Raw genomic sequence first — 18,725 nt, 5'->3', positions numbered from 1 at the left:
CATTTTTGACAGTTAGCAGCATAAACAACTGATTTAGTATCACAGTTAAAATGCCCAGTGATTTTATAAATCCGAAACATTAACACCCACATTAATAAAGCTGCACTGGCGACAAGCGCCACATTTAGTCATCCCTAAACGTTTTTTTATTTTTATTGGTATTACAGCTACTAACTTCTAATAAAGTTTTCAAAATGATGCCTCGCCTATATGTTATTTTAGGTTTTGGCCCAAACCGAATAAATAGATCTTTATCCTCTAAAATTAGCGCCCAGTTTTTATATAGAATATTCCTAATAAGTGCATGCTCCAAATTAAATGTACATAAAAAACTGGTTCTAAATTCTGAGGCATCCGCGTTAGTAGCTACTGTCCTACAATTGTCGGGCACAATGGTATGTGTTCCCCTTTGATTAAATAAAATCGGTTTAAAATAGCCAATTTCACGCTTGTAAGAGCACTAGCTAGTAACAAATTTAATCACAAACACAACAACCTTAATATTACTACAGACCAGCGTGAATTTATTAAGGTGTGTGAATGTAACATCAGGGTTATGAAACCCGATAAGGGTGGGGGATTGGTCTTTATGGACCAGCATGCATATGTGGCTAAAATGATAGAACATCTTAATACTGGATCTTATAAGCTGACAAGTATAAATGAAGTTAATATTGCATACCATAAGATTAAGGGTGTACTGGAAGATCTGTTTTTGGAAAAGTTCATAGACATTGATCTATATAGGTACTTGAGTATTTCTGCCCCAAAATTACCAGTACTTTTTGGCACACCGAACATCCACAAGTCAGTAGATGACCCCCCGCTCAGACCTATCGTGGATGGAAGGGGGTCAATAACTTAAGCGTGTGATAAATATATAGATAGTGTGCTCAAACCCCTTATCGAATGTGAATCACAGATCTGCAAGGATTCGTGGAGTTTCCTACATAATATTAACAGCATTCCTTACAATCCTAATTATTCTTTTCTTACAATAGATGTAAGAGACCTGTATACAGTTATACCGCAAAAATTAGGATTGGAATGGATTAGGGAAATTTTGTTATCTAGGAAAGTTAGTGATAATATTACTTATTTGGTTGAAACTTTATTAGAACTTGTATTGACCTATAACTACGTAGTGTTTGATGGCAACATTTACTTGCAAACCTCAGGGGTTGCCATGGGCTCCCCATGTGGGGGTGCCTTTGCAAATTGTATCATGGCTCACTGGGAAGATACACTACTTTTTAATGAACCATTATTTAAAACTCATGTCACCTGGTATACTAGATACCAGGACGACATGTTTTTATTATGGAAAGGCCCTTTGGAAGCTGTTTCAACATTTATTTCTAGAATTTCCGAGTTAACAGAATTCTTGGAATTTACTTACAAGATTCTAAGATTAGTTTTCTTGACATCATGTTACATAAAGATAATCTTAATTCTAGATATGAAAGTGTTATATATAGGAAACCAACATACTCGAATGCTTTCTTGCATTACACCAGCTGTCATCCTCACCATCAGAAAAAAGCAGTAATTACGGGGCAGATGGTAAGAGCAGCTAGGATAACAACTGATGTAAGTGATTTTATTGAAGAATGTAATAATCTGTCTTCTATGTTCCTTAATAGGGGCTATCCTGATACCCTGATTGTTGAAGGTAGGCCTGAAGTCATTTACAAGCGTGAAATCGGCTATTTTAAACCGATTTTATTTAATCAAAGGCGAACACATACCATTGTGCCCGACAATTGAAAGACAGTAGCTACTAACACGGATGCCTCAGAATTTAGAACCAGTTTTTATGTACATTTAATTTGGATCATGCACTTATTAGGAATATTCTATATAAAAACTGGGCGCTAATTTTAGCGGATAAAGATCTATTTATTCGGTTTGGGCCAAAACCAAAAATAACATATAGGCAAGGCATCAATTTGAAAACTTTATTAGAAGTTAGTAGCTGTAATACTAATAAAAATAAAAAACGTTTAGGGATGACTAAATGTGGCGCTTGTCGCCAGTGCAGCTTTATTAATGTGGGTGTTAATGTTTCCATAAATAACAGGATTTATAAAATCACTGGGCATTTTAACTGTGATACTAAATCAGTTGTTTATGCTGCTGTCAAAAATGCGCAGCTTTCTATATTGGTAAAATGGAGCGAAAGCTAAAACAGCGCATTTACGAGCACACATATGCCATCTCTAAAAAAAGATCTTACTAATGCTTTAGCACGGCACATCCTAGAAAACTCTGACCATAATTTTAAATTTATGGTTTTGAAGCATATTAATGATAATTTTAGAGCAGGACCTTGGCAAATACTTTTAGAAAGGGAGGAACTTTTTTGGCAGATTAGAACTGCTGCACATCTTTTCCCTGGTCTTATTGAATATACATCTATTCTTTGTGTGTTAAAACAGATTGCAATAAGAAATATTATCTTGTATAAGTTTTTATGTGTTTTTGTCAATATATGGTATTAGGATTTGTTTATTAAGTTAACAGTTTTATAGAGTAAGTTATTATAGATTAAGATGTATGGTATACATACATTGAGGTAGGGCTGTTTGTTGTGTCTGTATATATATATATATATATATATATATATATATATATATATATATATATATATATATATATATATATATATATATATATATATATATATATATATATACATACTTTTACAGCACACTTTTATAGGGCAAGTTGTTATAAATGTTATGTTGCTTTAAATACTTAATTGTAATTAAGTTTACAATTAGGTTATTAGGAAAGGTATATATATAGCCTTGATTTCAAAATGGATTTTGTCCAAAGAAGGAAAGATATTTGTCTTTCCAAAAGCGCTAACAATAAATCTGTCCAAGTAGTTTTGGTGTTTGCTCCTCGTACTTCGTTTTTTGCGTTTTTAGCAGTTCGTTTTAATTTTGTGCTAATCATGCTTGTTCTGCCATGCTTTCTCTCCCAGGGTATTACAGGAGAGAAAGAACAAGCTTATACTCCAGGGTCTACTAAACCCATCTTTTGAGGAAGTTCTATCCAGTTTTGCGGCTTCCTCCAAGTCTGGCAAATCTAAGTTTTCAAAAAGGCCTTCTCCGACATCGGCTGGTGTCTCGGAGCTGCCTTCTAAACAGTCAAAATCTTCCTCCTCGACTCCCCTGCAATCGGAGCCAAATGAGAGCACAATTGTGATGTCAGAGTCGGTGCCAAGTGTTTCAGAGCCGACCTCTGAACGTTTGAATCAGCAATTGAATCTGCTACCTTGAGCCGGTCTGTGGATTCCCTACTGGTTTCCATGTTACTGAAGTCTCCAGTGCCCCCTAGATCAAGATCCCCTACTATGTCTTCCAGATCTTCCAGGAGCCTTTCAGAAGAAGATGTGGAGAGGGTAGTGTTGAGACTCTTGAAGTCGTCTGCCTTACCAGAGCCACTCGATCCAGATTTGCCCTTGTCTGCTATTCCTCCTCCGAGCCATGTTGGCCCATCGGAGCCAGAGTACTTGGTGCCACCGGAGGTACTATCGGTTCTAGCTCCCTTTGTCTCTGCTTTGGAGCTGGGTTCGGCTCCAACATGCTTGGTGCCGTCCGTTGTGTCCAGGGGCTGAAGCTCTCCAGTCGGCGCCAACAGGGAGGGTTGTAATCGATCTTCGGTTCCAAGCCTTCCTCTAGGTGCATCGGCAAGGGTGAGCTTGGACCCTGCATTTATCTCGGAGCCGACGGCTCTGGCTCCGACATCAACCTTTGTCTCTTCGGAGGGGGGGAGGTCTTTAGAGCCAGAGAGGTCGGCATTTGAGATGATGAGGAGTGTGTTGTCTCATTCTCCAGCCCCTACCAGTGGTACCAGCACTCTTCCCCCGAGAGCACCCACTTCGGTCTCAGCCCCTACTCTCTCTGGAGACAGCAGAGACCCTCAGCCTCAGGAGCCATCGCTGGTGGCCCCCACTCTTCCGAGGCTTCCCCGAAATGTCCTTTCGAGGAGCCTCCCCAGAAGAGGCTATGTAAGAGGAAGCATGTTGACTCCCAGGATGAGTCCTTGTCATCGGACACTGACCTCGAGGAGTTGGAAGTGTTCCCCAAGTTGTCCTCTGATGATGTTTTCTTTGTGGACATCTTGAAGATTCTTAAGCAGAGGTGCGACTGGCCACTGTCAACCCTTCTGATGAGGAGTCTGTGTACCTGAAGGCTTTCGGGTCCCAACCTTCTGCCTCTTGGGTGTCTCCACCTTTTGACGAACTGATGGATCTAGTTAGTCGAAAGGTGTGGGATACTCCTGATGCCATGGAGCCAGTCCCCAGGAGACCTAATAAGTTTCTGTCTGCCCCTCCTGGTTTAGAGTTTTTGTGTAAGGACATTCTTGTAGATGCCATGGTGGTGGCGGCGGCCACAAAGAAGGAGCTGGTGGAGACTTCTTCCTCTGTTCATCCGCCAAATAAGGATTCTCGACAGATGGACAGATTTGGGAAGCGTTTCTTTAGCTCAGTGACATTTACCCTTCGATCGTTGAACTATCTCACTCACTTCACGAGATTACAGAGGGATCTCCTCAAGGAGTCAGGAGATTTTATACAAGGTGCATGTACTGAGGGAGTCCCTGACAAGATCTCTGCTAAGTTGTCCACCTTAAATTCTATAGTTAATTCCTCCATGCGGCTTATCTCCTATGCGGCTGATGAAGCGAGTAGAGCAACGGGTTCAGGAGTTGCCCTGAGGTGTCACTCCTGGATGCGCTTGTGTAATTTTGAGGAACCGTTCAAGTCTACTTTCACCAGCGCCCCATTTGATGGTTCCTCATTGTTTGCTTCTAAGGTGAAGGACACACTCACTTGGTGTGAGCAAGAAGGAAAGACGCTTTCTGCCATGGGAGTACATTTTACTGTTCCCTCTCGACCATACCCCAAAGGTCAAAGGGGTGGTAAAATGTGGTTCAGAAAGTCCCAGATGGTCATTCCGGACACACAGGGTGAACCCTCCTTCAGAGGCATAGGAGGAGGAGGAGGAAATAGGAATGTTGCCCTAGAGGCAGGGGCGGTCCGCAATACCAGCAAGGCCGTGATTCCTTTCGGGGATGGCCTTATCAGTGGTCCTGATGTGAGGCCTGACTGCATTTCTCTGGGGCCATTCGGGGGTCGCATCTCTTTGTATCCAAAAGCCTGGCTAAATATCACTCAAGACAAGTGGGTATAAAGAGTTGTTACCAGAGGCTATATCATACCGTTTTCCCTTCCACCATTTGTTCCCAAGAAGATCCCAGATGTACCACCCAATCACAAGGATCAGGCAACTGTGGAGATCAACAAGTTGCTTTTAAAAAGAGTCATCCAGTCTGTCCCAGCACACCAGATAGGATCCAGAACTTACTCCAGGTTCTTTTTAGTACCAAAATGAACCAGAGATTGGAGGCCAATATTGTACCTCAGCAGGTTAAACGAATCCATGAAGAAGGACAAGTTTTGGATGGTAACTCTGCAGTCGATACTCCCCTTGTTAGGAAAAGACTGTTGGATGTGCTCTCTAGATCTCCAAGATGCCTACTACCATATAAAAATGGACAAGGCATCCAGGAGCCATCTACGCTTCCGGCTGGGAGCCAGTCATTATCAGTTTTGTGCTCTACCCTTTGGTCTCACCACAGCCCCCAGGGTGTTCACCAAATGCATGGCTGCAGTGACAGCTCACCTGAGATATCAGGGATTCCAGGTGTTTCCGTATTTGGACGACTGGTTCCTGACCACCCCCCTCAGACATCTACTCCTCCAAAACTGAGACGCCACTATTCAACTTTGTGCTCAGTTAGGGATCTCCATAAACTGGGAAAAATCTGCATTATTGCCCTCTCAATCTGTGATTTTTATAGGTGCAGAGGTAGACATGGCATCTACGGGAATGCCCATACACAAAAACTCTTTACCAGTAGGGGCAGACAGAAACTTATTAGGTCTCCAGTGAACATGACAGCTCATCTCCCCGCCGACAGGGCACAAAACTTAATCTCTCAAATTCAAAGTCTTCTCCCGTTGCGGAAGGTCAAAGCAAAGTGGGTTCTTCAGTTCCTATGGCTTCCACCATTCTATTAGTACCATTAGCCAGGTTGCACAAGAGAATTCTCCAGTGGCTTCTGTCTTCCCAGTAGTCCTTCCAATATTTCCCGCTGAGTCATCCTGTCCTGCTGATGGATTCATGCAAGAAGGACCTTCTTTGGTGGATAGCCCCCAACCACTTGATCACGAGTGTCCCCTTTGTTCCTGCCCAACTCGTTGTCACTGTGACCACAGATGCCTCCCAGATCGGGTGGAAGGGGGCATTATCTCAGCAGGACTGTCCAAGGCACATGGCAAGAACACGAGGCTCACCTGCATATCAATGTTCTGGAGATGAGGGCAGTGCTCCTGGCGTTGCAAGCACTTCAAGACCTTCTTCCTCTCGGGACTATTGCGATACAATCAGACAGCATGCCTGTAGTTTGGTAATCAACAAACAGGGTGGTACCAGATCTTACCCAGTCTGTCGAGAGGCCATGCGAATTTGGGAATGGGCGATTTCTTCACAGTGCTTTTTGGTTGCAAAGCACATTCCAGGGATGACCAAAGTGATAGCTGTCAAGCTTAGCCGGGTGATCCTACTGCCTCATGAGTGGTCTCTGAAACAGGAAACAGCGGAACAGATTTTCCACAAATGGGGACAGCCTTGCTGCGACCTCTTTGCCAGCCCAGTCAATACCAAATGCAGCAGCAGCTATTTTTCCTCTCATCCCCCCTCCAGGGGAGACACCCAGTGATGCTCTGGCTCACGATTGGCCCATGGGACTTCTGTATGCTTTTCCTCCATTTCCTCTCATTTCCAAAGTGATTTAGACAGCCAGTCAGCTGGGAAGCAAGTTGATCCTCATTGCTCCTTACTGGCCTCGTCAGGTCTGGTTCCCCTTTCTCAAGCCTCTTCTCCTGGACGATCCTTGGATCCTGGACCCAGCTCCAGATCTGTTGACTCACATGTCAGGTTCGCTACATCCCTCAATCCACACCCTCAAGTTGACAGCGTGGCTGCTCCAGTTCCATCCCTAGTCAAGCTTCATGATGTATCATCCTCAGTGTCACATATTCTGATGTCATCCCATAAACCTTCAACTAGGAGGTTGTATGGCAGTAAATGGAAAAGATTTTCTATTTAGGCACAAAAAATGAATGTAGATCCCTACACTGCTTCTATCCCTGTGATTTTGGAATTTCTCTCTGATAGGGCAGCTCCTTGTTGAAAAAGCTCAGAATCCAATTGGCAGCAATTTCTCATTTTCACTTAGGGCTTCCAGATAATTTAATGTCTCATAAGCTATGCAAGACCTTTTTGAAAGGAATCACTCTTTTGAGACCACCACTGCAAGAACCTGTGGCTTCTTGGGATTTAAATTTTGTGTTGTCCAAACTGACATCTTCCCCGTTTGAACTTTCCCACTCATCTTCATTGAAATTTTTGTCTTGGAAGACTTTGGTTTTGCTAGCTATCACATCAGCTAGACGGGTTTAGGAGCTACAAGCCTTGTCTGTTAAGCCACCTTATTTGATCTTTCAAAGACAGGGTATCACTGTATACTAATCCTTCCTTTGTTCCCAAAGTTTGTTCTCTGCTATCTTAAATCAATCCATAGAACTCCCAGTTGTCTACCCTAATCACTGTAATGCAGCTGAATACCATTTTCATCAGCTGGACGTTCATAGACAACTACGTTTTTATGTACAGCAAACCAAGGAATTCAGGAAATCAGATTAACTATTCATTTCCTTTTCTGACTCCAGATTGGGCTTACTAGTTTCTAAAGTTGCACTGTCTAACTGGATTTCCAGTTGCATAGCCTTTATCTACAGTTTGGAAGGCAGACCTTTACCCTGCAGGATCAAGGCTCATTCTACCAAGTCGCTGTCTACCTCTGCAGCCTTTCAAGCCAGGGTCCCACTTGATAATACTTGTGCAGCAGCTACGTGGGCTATCAACTTTTATTACACATTACAAATTGGATTTAGCTTCCAGGGGTAGAGCATCCTTTGGCTTCACGGTGCTTAGGAGTATTTTCCAGTGAGCCACCCAAGAGTAAGGCACTAAGGACGTTGTCCCATATGTAAAAATGAAGGTGAGATTAGACTACACAACATAAAGAAGTTATGTACTCACCATAACGTTCCATGTTGGTAGTCCATCTCACCCTTCATTTTTTCCAACCCGCCCTCCTGCCCTCATCCTGGAAGATCTGAGATAATAATAATTTGGTTATCTTTGGTTGGAGACCCTTTAGTATTGGTTTGTCTGTTATGGGTTTTTTCCTTCTAGTGAGCAGCAAACAAGATCTGGGGTTTGTACTGGTGCACTATGGGATACCTGCTTAGCTACAAGCCAACCAGAAGTCTTCGAGCATCTAAATCGGCCGAGTCAGAGCCGAGGATCAGCTTCAAACCCATATGTAAAAATGAAGGGTGAGATGGACTACCAACATGGAAAGTTATGGTGAGTGTATAACTTATTTTTTTATTTATTTGTTAACTGTGTAGGCCCACTAGACATATGTTTCCCATTTCAGGGACAAACCGGTAGCACTGGTTATATGAGTTGCCTTAAGTCACACTGTAGGTAAATGGAGTCTGAGGGAATCGAGCCTTGGACTTCAGGAAGCAGCCTGTTAAAAGCTGATAGGCTTAGTTCTTTCTGACAACTGTCAGACTGATAGTCCATAATGTCATGTAGGTTGTGTTTATATACTTATAAGATAGCGCAGTGGTGCAGCAGTTAATGTTGTTGCCTTACAGCAAGAGGTTCTCCGGTTCAATTCTCAGTTTGCATGCCTTCTGTGCAGAGTCTGCATGTCCTCCCTGCATTCATTTGGGTTTTCTCTGGGTGCTCCAATTTCCTCCCACATTACAAAGACAGGCATCTGGAGCGTTTCTCCCCAGGCCTCCGCTGAAAATTGGCTCGTTCCAAGTTGGACTTTTCCGGTAAACAAATGTTAAATAAATAATAGTAGGTGTGTTTCTTCCTCTTTTTCTTTTCCTGCATCACTCCCTGTTTATGAACTTTGTGGTTCATGATAAGGCATGATTTATTGAAGATTACCAATAATCTGTACTATAATAAGGTATGATAACAAACTCAGTACCATACTTTAAAAACACTTACATGTTTTTATTTGTTAGTGTTTTGTTGTATGTTATATTGTGTAACTGACTTATGTTTTTGAATTTGTGTATGTGCACTATTATAAAGATTAACATTTTTCATTTAAGTTCCACATGGAGCAATGTACACAGTTGCAGAAGCACTTATAGTAAATATTCAAATTAATCCATACAGGAACAAAATCAGTAGAGGCAGATGCATGTCAGTCCTGCGAAACATATTGTAAAGACCAGGACGCCAAGCAGATATGGATTTATATATTTTTTTTCTTTATAATTATTTTTGTTGTTTTCCATTAATAAAGCTACTGTTTGTGCACTGACACATCTATCAGAAGTACAGTTTAGTGAAGTATTATCAAAACAAATTTCTGTAGGATTCATGCTTCATATGAAATTCTGCTTCCTTTCATTCATTATAGTAGCTATTTTACATCATTTTGACTTTTGATATACAATTAGAAAGTCAGGATGTTAGGGTCTATCCCTTGTTAGATTTGCTGGGTATTTTAGAAGACCTTGATGTATCTGAGTTGTTATATCTGCCACCCATCTATTGTGTTTTATTATGTGTGTGAGTCACTTTTTAATGTCTTTAACCATGTGTTACTGACCCAGAGTGCAACTGTATGGGGGAGAATGCAGCATATAATTATACATCAGCATGACGTTTTTGTCCTCTTGGAATGTGGCCAGATGCCTAACACCTGCATGTAATAGTGTGACATGTTTGAGCTTGCTGAATTGTTTATATTGAGAGATATATGTGTATGTGTATATATATATATATATATATATATATATATTTTTTTTTTTTTTTTGCAAGCAAGTCTCTGTGTGTGTTATATTCTAGTGTTTCCTTTACTGCTGTGTTCATGGAGTGACTTCTGCTTTAAATGTAGCTACGTTATGGCTGAAAGTGAGGCTGTGGTGTACAGACCACTGACCTGTTTTAATGAAAGAATTACTAAATGCAGATTTCGGTGGTTTGGACTGCAAACATATCACTTCCACCATTTTCTCTTCCTTTGTTTGCAGTAGCAGCAGTGCATTTGCATTGTCAATACCACCTGTAAACACTGAAGAAGATTTATCTTGCATAATGCAGCAAATGTCAGAATGTATGCAAGGCATTATGAACAGGAATGAGCAGGAATGCAGTCATTCTTTGTAAACTCTTCAGCTCAGATGAGATTAAGCAGTTTTGAGCTTCTGTTAAGGTGCCTATATTTCAAGAGACATTAACAAACACTGGCATGAATAGGATAACAAATCTGAAAACAATAACCTTGTTAAGGTTGCCACCTTTTCAGATGTACAGAACAGACCTTTTCATCAACCACTGAAAATGCTTATTTTCTTTTTGTTATTACATAAAGGCTTAGTGATGTAGAATTGCAATTCTTTCTTTTGTTTTATCATGTGAAGTTGTTTCAAATAAAGAATCTTAGTTTTCTAAAATATTTATAGGAAAGTTAGAAGATTTCTAAAGTTTCAGGACATTGGACATTTTTCATGTTTTTTCACAGGACACAACTGCCCAATTCAGGACTGTCCTGCAAAAAAAGAAGGACAGGTGGTAACCCTAAAACCAGTAGATTGGGTAGGGAATTCCTATTGTTTGCATGGCATATTTGTAACTCTTTTGTCAGTTGATTGTGGATCTGCAGTCCCTTCCATCTGTGAAGTGATTTATAAGTGTGTTGATATGAGTGGTGTGTGACTTTTACTAAAATGACATCTTTATAAGACCTTTTCTAGTAATTTTTTAAACTTTATTTTTTTCCCAAGTATGGTGATCTCATTCAATTTGTTTCTGTAGATATATGCAAAAAACCTGGTGAATGCAGACCGCTGTGCACTCTTTCAGGTGGATCAGAAAAATCAGGAGTTGTATTCTGACTTGTTTGATATTGGGGAAGAGCATGAAGGGAAACCCATCTTCAAGAAAACCAAAGAAATTAGGTAAGACTAGAACATTCCTAATTAACTTTGTCGGTGCTTTCTTGCATGCATCATAGTCTATTTAAAATCAAACATTACAATTAACTCAAGAAATGGCTACTATGTAAGGTAACTGAAACAACGTCTATCCTTCAGAAGTTATCCAACATGAATAGTTTAAAGTACTAAGGTGTGTGTGAAAAATAACTAATTGGTATGACTGGAAAACATGCATCAGTGGAAGTTAAAGAGGTCTGATGCCACTTGCTATCTTAAAGCTAAACATAAAATGATGAAGAATCCTCAGTATGTGTTACATCTGACTCATCTGTAGACAGACTATGTAGTACTTTATAGCAAAACACAAATCTGACAGGAATCCAAAGATACTTTTATTAAAACACAATAAAAGACTTAGAGTATACTCTGTAAAGGCTGTTGAAGATGAGGTGCCAGAGAACTTTTGAAGTCTTTTATTATTTTTTTTTTTTTAATAAAAGTATCTTTGGATTCCTGATTGTCTGATTTGCGGTTTGCTGTTATATTTTTTTGTTCCATCATGGTTGATATATATAGTACTTAATCTTTATTAAAATGTTCAGTTAAAACAAACAACATGTGCAACCTGTAGTATTGTGACTTGACAGTGATAGAACTGAGTGTTATTTATACTCAAAATAGAAATTAAAATATTACTGATTACTGGTAATTGATAAGAACATGCAAATACACAGATTGTTTCTAAATTGAAAATAAGCTACAATACACAATGCATGTGTGTCACAATTCTCAAGTAAATGTTGATAACTAGATAATTAATTTTCTTTTGTGATGTAGCACATTTTATTCTAAAGAGAAACATATCATCAGAAAGTAGTACCTTATGTTTTTTTTTCCAAAATAAGTAAAGTTTAGGGCTGCATTTGTTATTAGATAATGCCTGTTTCGATTTCATTATAATAGTATTAATTCAGTTTTCATAAACAGTAGTATTTTTCTTCAGGAATTCATGAAAAGAATGCATAATATATTTTTAAAATTCTAGCTATTTTATGAGCAACACCAAAGAGACACCAAAGAAGTAGTAATTGATATATATTAATAAACCGATGAGCTGGAAGATTAAATAAGTTTAAATATTTAATTAAAATTTATCTGACCAAAGTGCATGAGAAAGTAAATTGAAATGTATCCATAATTATGTTACAATATTACTGTTATAAAATGTGTTTACTCCAACATTAGGTATTGCCCTTATTATATATTTTGTCTTATTCTGTGGAGAATACAGATGCTTTGTACATAATTTTCTATATATTTTAAAAAAATAGAGATAACATTTTCTTTTTAGCTAAACCTAGTATTACAGTCATGATACATATATACATATATATATATATATACATATATATATATATATATATACATATATATATATATATATATACATATATATATATATATATATATATATATATATATATATATATATATATATATATATATATATATACATATATGTACATATATACATATATATACATATATATATATATATATATATATATATATATATATATACACACATATATATACATATATATATATATATATATATACACACACACACACACACACACACACACACACACACACACACACATACATAGACACATATGCACATATATATATGTGTGTGTCTATGTATGTATATATATATATATATATATATATATATATATATATATATATATATATATACACATATATATATATATATATATATATACACACACACACACACACACACACACACACACACACACACACACACACACACACAGTGGATATAAAAAATATACACACCTCTCTTAAAATGCCAGGTTTTTGTGATTTAAAAAATGAGACCACAATAAATAATTTCAAAACATTTACCACCTTTAATGTGACCTATAACATGTACAATTCAATTGAAAAACAAACAAATCTCTTAGGGGAAAATATAAAAATGTAAAAAATGTACAATAAGCTGGTTGCATAAGTGTGCACACCCTTAAACTAATACTTTATTGAAACACCTTTTGATTTAATTACAACATTCAGTCTTTTTGGGTATGAGTCTATCAGCATGGCATATCTTGACTTGGCAATATTTGCCCACTCTTCCTTACAAAAGTGCTCCAAATCTGTCAGATTGCGAGGGCATCTCTTGTGCGCTGCCCTCTTCCCACTGAGGAGGTTTCCAGGAAGAGGCTTTGCAAGAGGAAGCATCTGGATTCCCCACAGGAATCCATCAAATCGGATACTGATTTAGATGAGTCAGAAGGGTCCCAACGGTCCCCCTCTGAAGATATCTCTTTCAGTGATATCTTGGATATACTGAAACGGAGAAGACCAGTAACCCTACTGATGATGAGTTAGTACTCCTGAAGGCTTTTGGGTGTCCACCCTCCACCTCTTGGGTGACTCCACCTTTTGATGAGCTGATAGACCTTCTTACTTGAAAGGCGTGAGAGTCTCCAGATACCATGGAACCTGTTGCTCGGATGCCTAACATATTCATAACGTCACCCCAGGACAAGGCTTTCATCACCAAAAAGGAGTAGTCAGAGACCTCCACTTCTGTTCATCCTCCTAGTAGGGATTCTTGGATCATGGACAGATACGGAAAGCACATGTTTAGTTCAGTGGTCTTTACTCTTCGATCCCTGAACTATCTTACACATTTTACTAGACTACACAGAGATCTCCTTAAGGAGTTGGGAGATACTCTACAGGGTTCAATAGCTGCGGGGGTCTCAGACAAGTTAACTTCCCAGCTTGCTACCCTAAATTCCCTCATGAACTCTTCCATGCATCTGATTTCATATACAGCTGATGGAACGAGCAGGGCAGCAGGTACAGGGATCGGTCTTAGGAGACACTCCTGGATGTGCTTATGTTCCTTTGTGTAGCCCTATAAGTCATCCTTTGTTAACACCCCCTTTGATGGTTCATCCCTTTTTGGATTGAAAGTGCAGGAAACGCTTACCACGTGTAAGCAAGATGGAAAGACTCTGTCTGCTGTAGGAGTCTGTTTTTCCACTCCCTACCAGACCTTATCCTAAAGGTTGGAAAAGTGGGAAAATGTGGTTTCGTAAATCCCAAGGAGCTTTCTTTGATACACATGGTGAAACTCACTCTAGAGGCAGAGGAGGGGCAATAATGGATGACGCCATCCACGTGGCAGAGGGGGCCTGCAAAATCAGGGTGACAAGGATCAGTTCTTTGGAAAGCCCTATCAATGCTCCTGAAAGGAGGCCTATCTATCCATCTCTGGAGGCAGTCAGGGGATGCTTATCTTTGTACTCAAACACCTAGCTAAAAATCACAAAAGACCACTGTGTACAAAGTGTAATATCCAGAGGATACTCCATTCCCTTTGCCACCCCTCCACCCATTGTGACAAAAATCCTGGACATCCCACCCAGTCACAGGGAACAAGCAACCATAGAAGTTCTTTTTAGTTACAAAGAAAACAGGGGACTGGAGACCCATTTTGTATCTCAGCAGATTGAACAAATCTGTCAAAAAAACAAAGTTCTGGATGGTCACTCTACAGTGTATAATTCCCTTTCTAGGGAAAGACAATTGGATGTGCTCAGTAGATCTCCAGGATGCATACTACTACATAAGAAATGGCCAGACCATCCAGGGATCATCTGCACTTTCGGCTGGGAGCCAGTCAGTTTCACTTTCAAGCTCTGCCCTTTAGTCTCACTTCATCCCCCACAGTGTTCACCAAATGCATGGAAGTAGTCACGGCTCATCTGAGGCGTGGAAGATTCCAGGTGTTTCCATGCTTAGACGACTGGCTCCTCACTGCCACCACCAAGAATCGACTCATACAAGCAAGGGAAATGACCTTAGATCTTTGCATTTGATTCGGGATTACCATAAACTCAGGAAAATCTGCCTTATTGCTTTCCAAATGTACAGTTTTCATAGGAGCAGATCTCGTCACAATCCCCATGACCTTAAAGCTTCCAACGGAGAGAGTTGGGACCCTTTGATGACAAGTTCTGGACCTCTTCTCAAAACAAAAAGCCCCAGCTTCAACAGTGCTGAAATTATTAGGGACCATGATGGTAGCTATCATTGACGTTCCTTTCGGTCGAATACATATGCAGATACTGCAATGGCTCCTTTTCACACAATGGTCCTTACAAGAACTTCAAATATCTCATCCAATTATGATAATGAATTCATGCAAGAAGGATCTTAACTGGTGGCTGACATCTCCGCAAATAATGATAGGACGTCCCTTTGTTCTACCCACTCCTGTTGCCACTGTGACCATGGTCATCTCCCTGATTGGGTAGGGGGGGGCATTTTCAGGGAACGACAGCCCAAGGCACATACATGAGAGAAACATGAGGCTCCTCTGCATATCAGTGTCCTAGAAATGAGAGCGGTACTAATTTTTGTTGCAGTCCTTTCAAGACTTTCTTCCTCTAGGGACTATTGCAGTACAGACAGACAACATGTCGGCGGTCTGGTACAAAAACAAGGAGGAACCAGATCCTACCCCCCTATGTTGAGAGGCCCTGAGAGTATGGCACTGGGCAATAATCCACCCAGCGCTTTCTGGTAGCAATGCACATCCCGGGGAGATCCAGTGTGATAGCAGACAAGTTGAGCAGAGCAATTCTATTGCCTCACAAGTGGTCCCTGAAAGTAGTAGCAGAAAGGATATTCCACAGATGGGGCCAGCCTTGCTGCGACCTTTATGCAACCCCCACCAACACCAAATGCAGCAACTACTTTGCCCTAATCCCCAATCCAGGGGATACCCCAGTGGATGCACTTGTACACAGTTGGCCCTTGGATCTTCTTTATGTTTTTCCCCCCATTTCCTCTGATACCCAAATTCCTACAGAAATCCAGGACTCTGGGAAGGACCATCATTCTAATAGCCCCTTATTGGCCTCGTCAGATTTGGTTCCCCTTCCTTCAGCCTCATCTACTGCAAGAACCATGGATCCTGGACCCGGTCCTGGATCTTCTGATTCATTCATCAGGGGCTCTTCATCTTGCACTTCATACCCTCAGGTTGACAGCTTGGTTGCTCCAATTCCAAGAATATCCAGGTTCCACAATCTCTCACCTGCAGCTCAGAACATCCTAATTTCCTCTCATAAATCATCTACCAGGAAGCTATACCTTAGCAAATGGAAAATATTTTCCATATAGGCATACCAAAAACAAGGTTGACCCATATTTGGCTTCGATTGTATCCATTTTAGAGATTCTGACCAAGCTATTTAATGAAGGAACAGCTGCAGCAACCATTAGGGTTCAAGTGGTATCAGTTTCTAATTTTCATATTGGCAATCAGGGAACTTCTAGCATGTCCCGTAGACTTTCTAAAGCCTTCCTAAAAGGTACTATTCACCTGAGACCACTTATTAGATCCCCAGTGGCACCATGGAACCTAAATGTTGTTCTTTTATGAATCATCTTACCCCGTTTTGAACCAGCATCATTTTGTGACTTGAAATACTTACTGTGGAAAACCATCTTTCTAGTAGCTATTACTTCTGCTCAAAGGGTCTCAGAATTACTTGGCTTGTCCATCAAACCCCCATACTTGATTTTTCACAACAACACAGTCCTGCTGAGAACAAATTGTTCATTTCTACCTAAGGGTTGTTCTGAGACAAACATCAACCAGAGTATAGAATTATCTGTGTTTTTTCCCCAAATATTCTAACAAGATGTAACATATGCTGCACAAACTTGACGTCCATAGTCAACTTCAATTCTATTTAGATAGGACTAACAACTTTAGAAAATCAGAACAGCTTTTTGTCTCCTTTTCAGATTCAAAGAAGGGTACTCTGGTGGTAAAACACTTTGTCAAAATGGTTGTCATTTTGCATTTCCTTCACATATAGCTCTGGGCACATGCCACTAAATCATAAAGTTACGGCCCACTCAACTAGAGCTGTTTCCACATTTTCATACTTTCTGGCAAGGCTTCCTATAGATGCCACTTGTGCAGCAGCCACGTGGTCTTCATCTCACCATACCTTTATCACTCATTACAAGATTTGAGGGAAATACCACTGCATCATGGGATAGGGAGTAGGCCACGAGCTGCTTGAAGACCTCGAGCTTTTGTATTTGAATGGGTCAGAGCCGAGGATCAGCTCTGAACCCATCAATGAGAATGAAAGCGAGAAGAACAACTCACATGGAATGTTATGGAGAGTACATAACTTCTTTTTTTGGAATTCTGGCCAAATAGTTCATCCTTGGTCTCATCAGACCATAACACATCTTCCCACATGCTTTTGGGAGACTTGATGCATTCTTTTGCAAATTGTAGCCAGGCCTGGATGTTTTTTTTGTGTAAGAAAAGGCTTCCGCCTTGCAACCCTACCCCATAGTCAAGACATATGGAGAATACAGGAGATTGTTGTCACATGTAGTACACAACCAGTACTTCCCAGAAATTCCTGCAGCTCCTTCAGTGTTGCTGTAGGTTTTTTGGCAGCCTTTCTGACCAGTTTTCGCCTTGTCTTTTCATCAATTTTGGAGGGACATCCAGTTCTTTGCAACATCACTGTTGTCCCATATTTTCTCCACTTTTTGATGACTGTCTTCACTTTGTTTCATGGTATATCCAATGCTGTGGAAATTTTTTTGTACCCTTCTGCTGGCTGATACCTTTCAACAATGAAATTCCTTTGATACTTTAAACGCTCTGTGCAAACCATGGCTTTTGCTGTAGCAGGCAACTGAGTAAATGTCAGGAAAATCCTACTGGGACAGCTGAACTTTATTTAGGGTTAATCAAAGTCACTTTAATTGATGGCAGGCATGTGCCCAAGAAGGCTAAATGCCTTAATTAAATCAAAAGGTGCTTCAGCAAAGTATTAGTTTAAGGGTGGGCACACACAACAAAGTATTAGTTTAAGGGTGTGCACACTTATGCAACCAGCTTATTGTACATTTTTTATTTTTTTATAGTTTTCCTGTAACAGATTTGTTTGTTTTTCAATTGAATTGTACAGGTTATAGGTCACATTAAAGGTGACAAAAGTTTTGAAATGATTTATTGTGGTCTCATTTTTGTATATCACAAAAATGGCATTTAAACAGTGTGTGTACACTTTTTATATCCAGTGTGTGTGTGTGTGTGTGTGTGTGTGTGTGTGTGTGTGTGTGTGTGTGTGTGTGTAAAAAACTGAGGGGCTGCTAGCCCAGCCAGATAGAATTTTATAAATAATTTTGTGTCATTGTAAATATTAATATGATCCACAGGCTTGTGTAACAAATGTAAGAAAATGGTGTTATATTCTGAACTTCAAAAATGTAACCACAGTGCACCCTGCTGGAAGAAAGCTGATGAGTAAAGCACTTAATGACTGTTTGATTTCAAGCTAGGAGACAAGCATGTCTTGGCTAGGAAATTATTTCTGTTGTTCTAAGACAGAGATAATTACTAGGTTTTACATGTAAAGTGTCTTTTATTGCTTTGGCTTCCTGGCAGGTGCAGATTACAAAAAGAAATGTTAAAATTTTAAGTTCTGTGAGCCTGGGAAACTTAAGGAGAAGTGTC

The 18,725-nt window shown here is 39.9% G+C and overlaps 1 protein-coding gene across 2 annotated transcripts in view; it reads left to right on the top strand.

Annotated features, from left to right (window-relative positions):
* Positions 1-18,725, top strand: part of PDE10A (phosphodiesterase 10A) — a 4,065,478-nt gene that overhangs the window by 2,892,301 nt on the left and 1,154,452 nt on the right. For both annotated transcript variants that reach the window (XM_044069581.1, XM_044069571.1), the window contains exon 11: positions 10,998-11,140. In XM_044069581.1, the coding sequence (XP_043925516.1) occupies positions 10,998-11,140 (143 nt within the window). The remainder of the gene's footprint in view (positions 1-10,997; positions 11,141-18,725) is intronic.

Source organism: Protopterus annectens, chromosome 1.part0 (assembly GCF_019279795.1).
Source record: "Protopterus annectens isolate FY-2018-M chromosome 1.part0, PAN1.0, whole genome shotgun sequence".
Taxonomy (NCBI): Eukaryota; Metazoa; Chordata; order Ceratodontiformes; family Protopteridae; genus Protopterus; species Protopterus annectens.
Note: the sequence above shows the minus strand (reverse complement) of the source record. Positions and strands in the feature narration are given on the sequence as shown.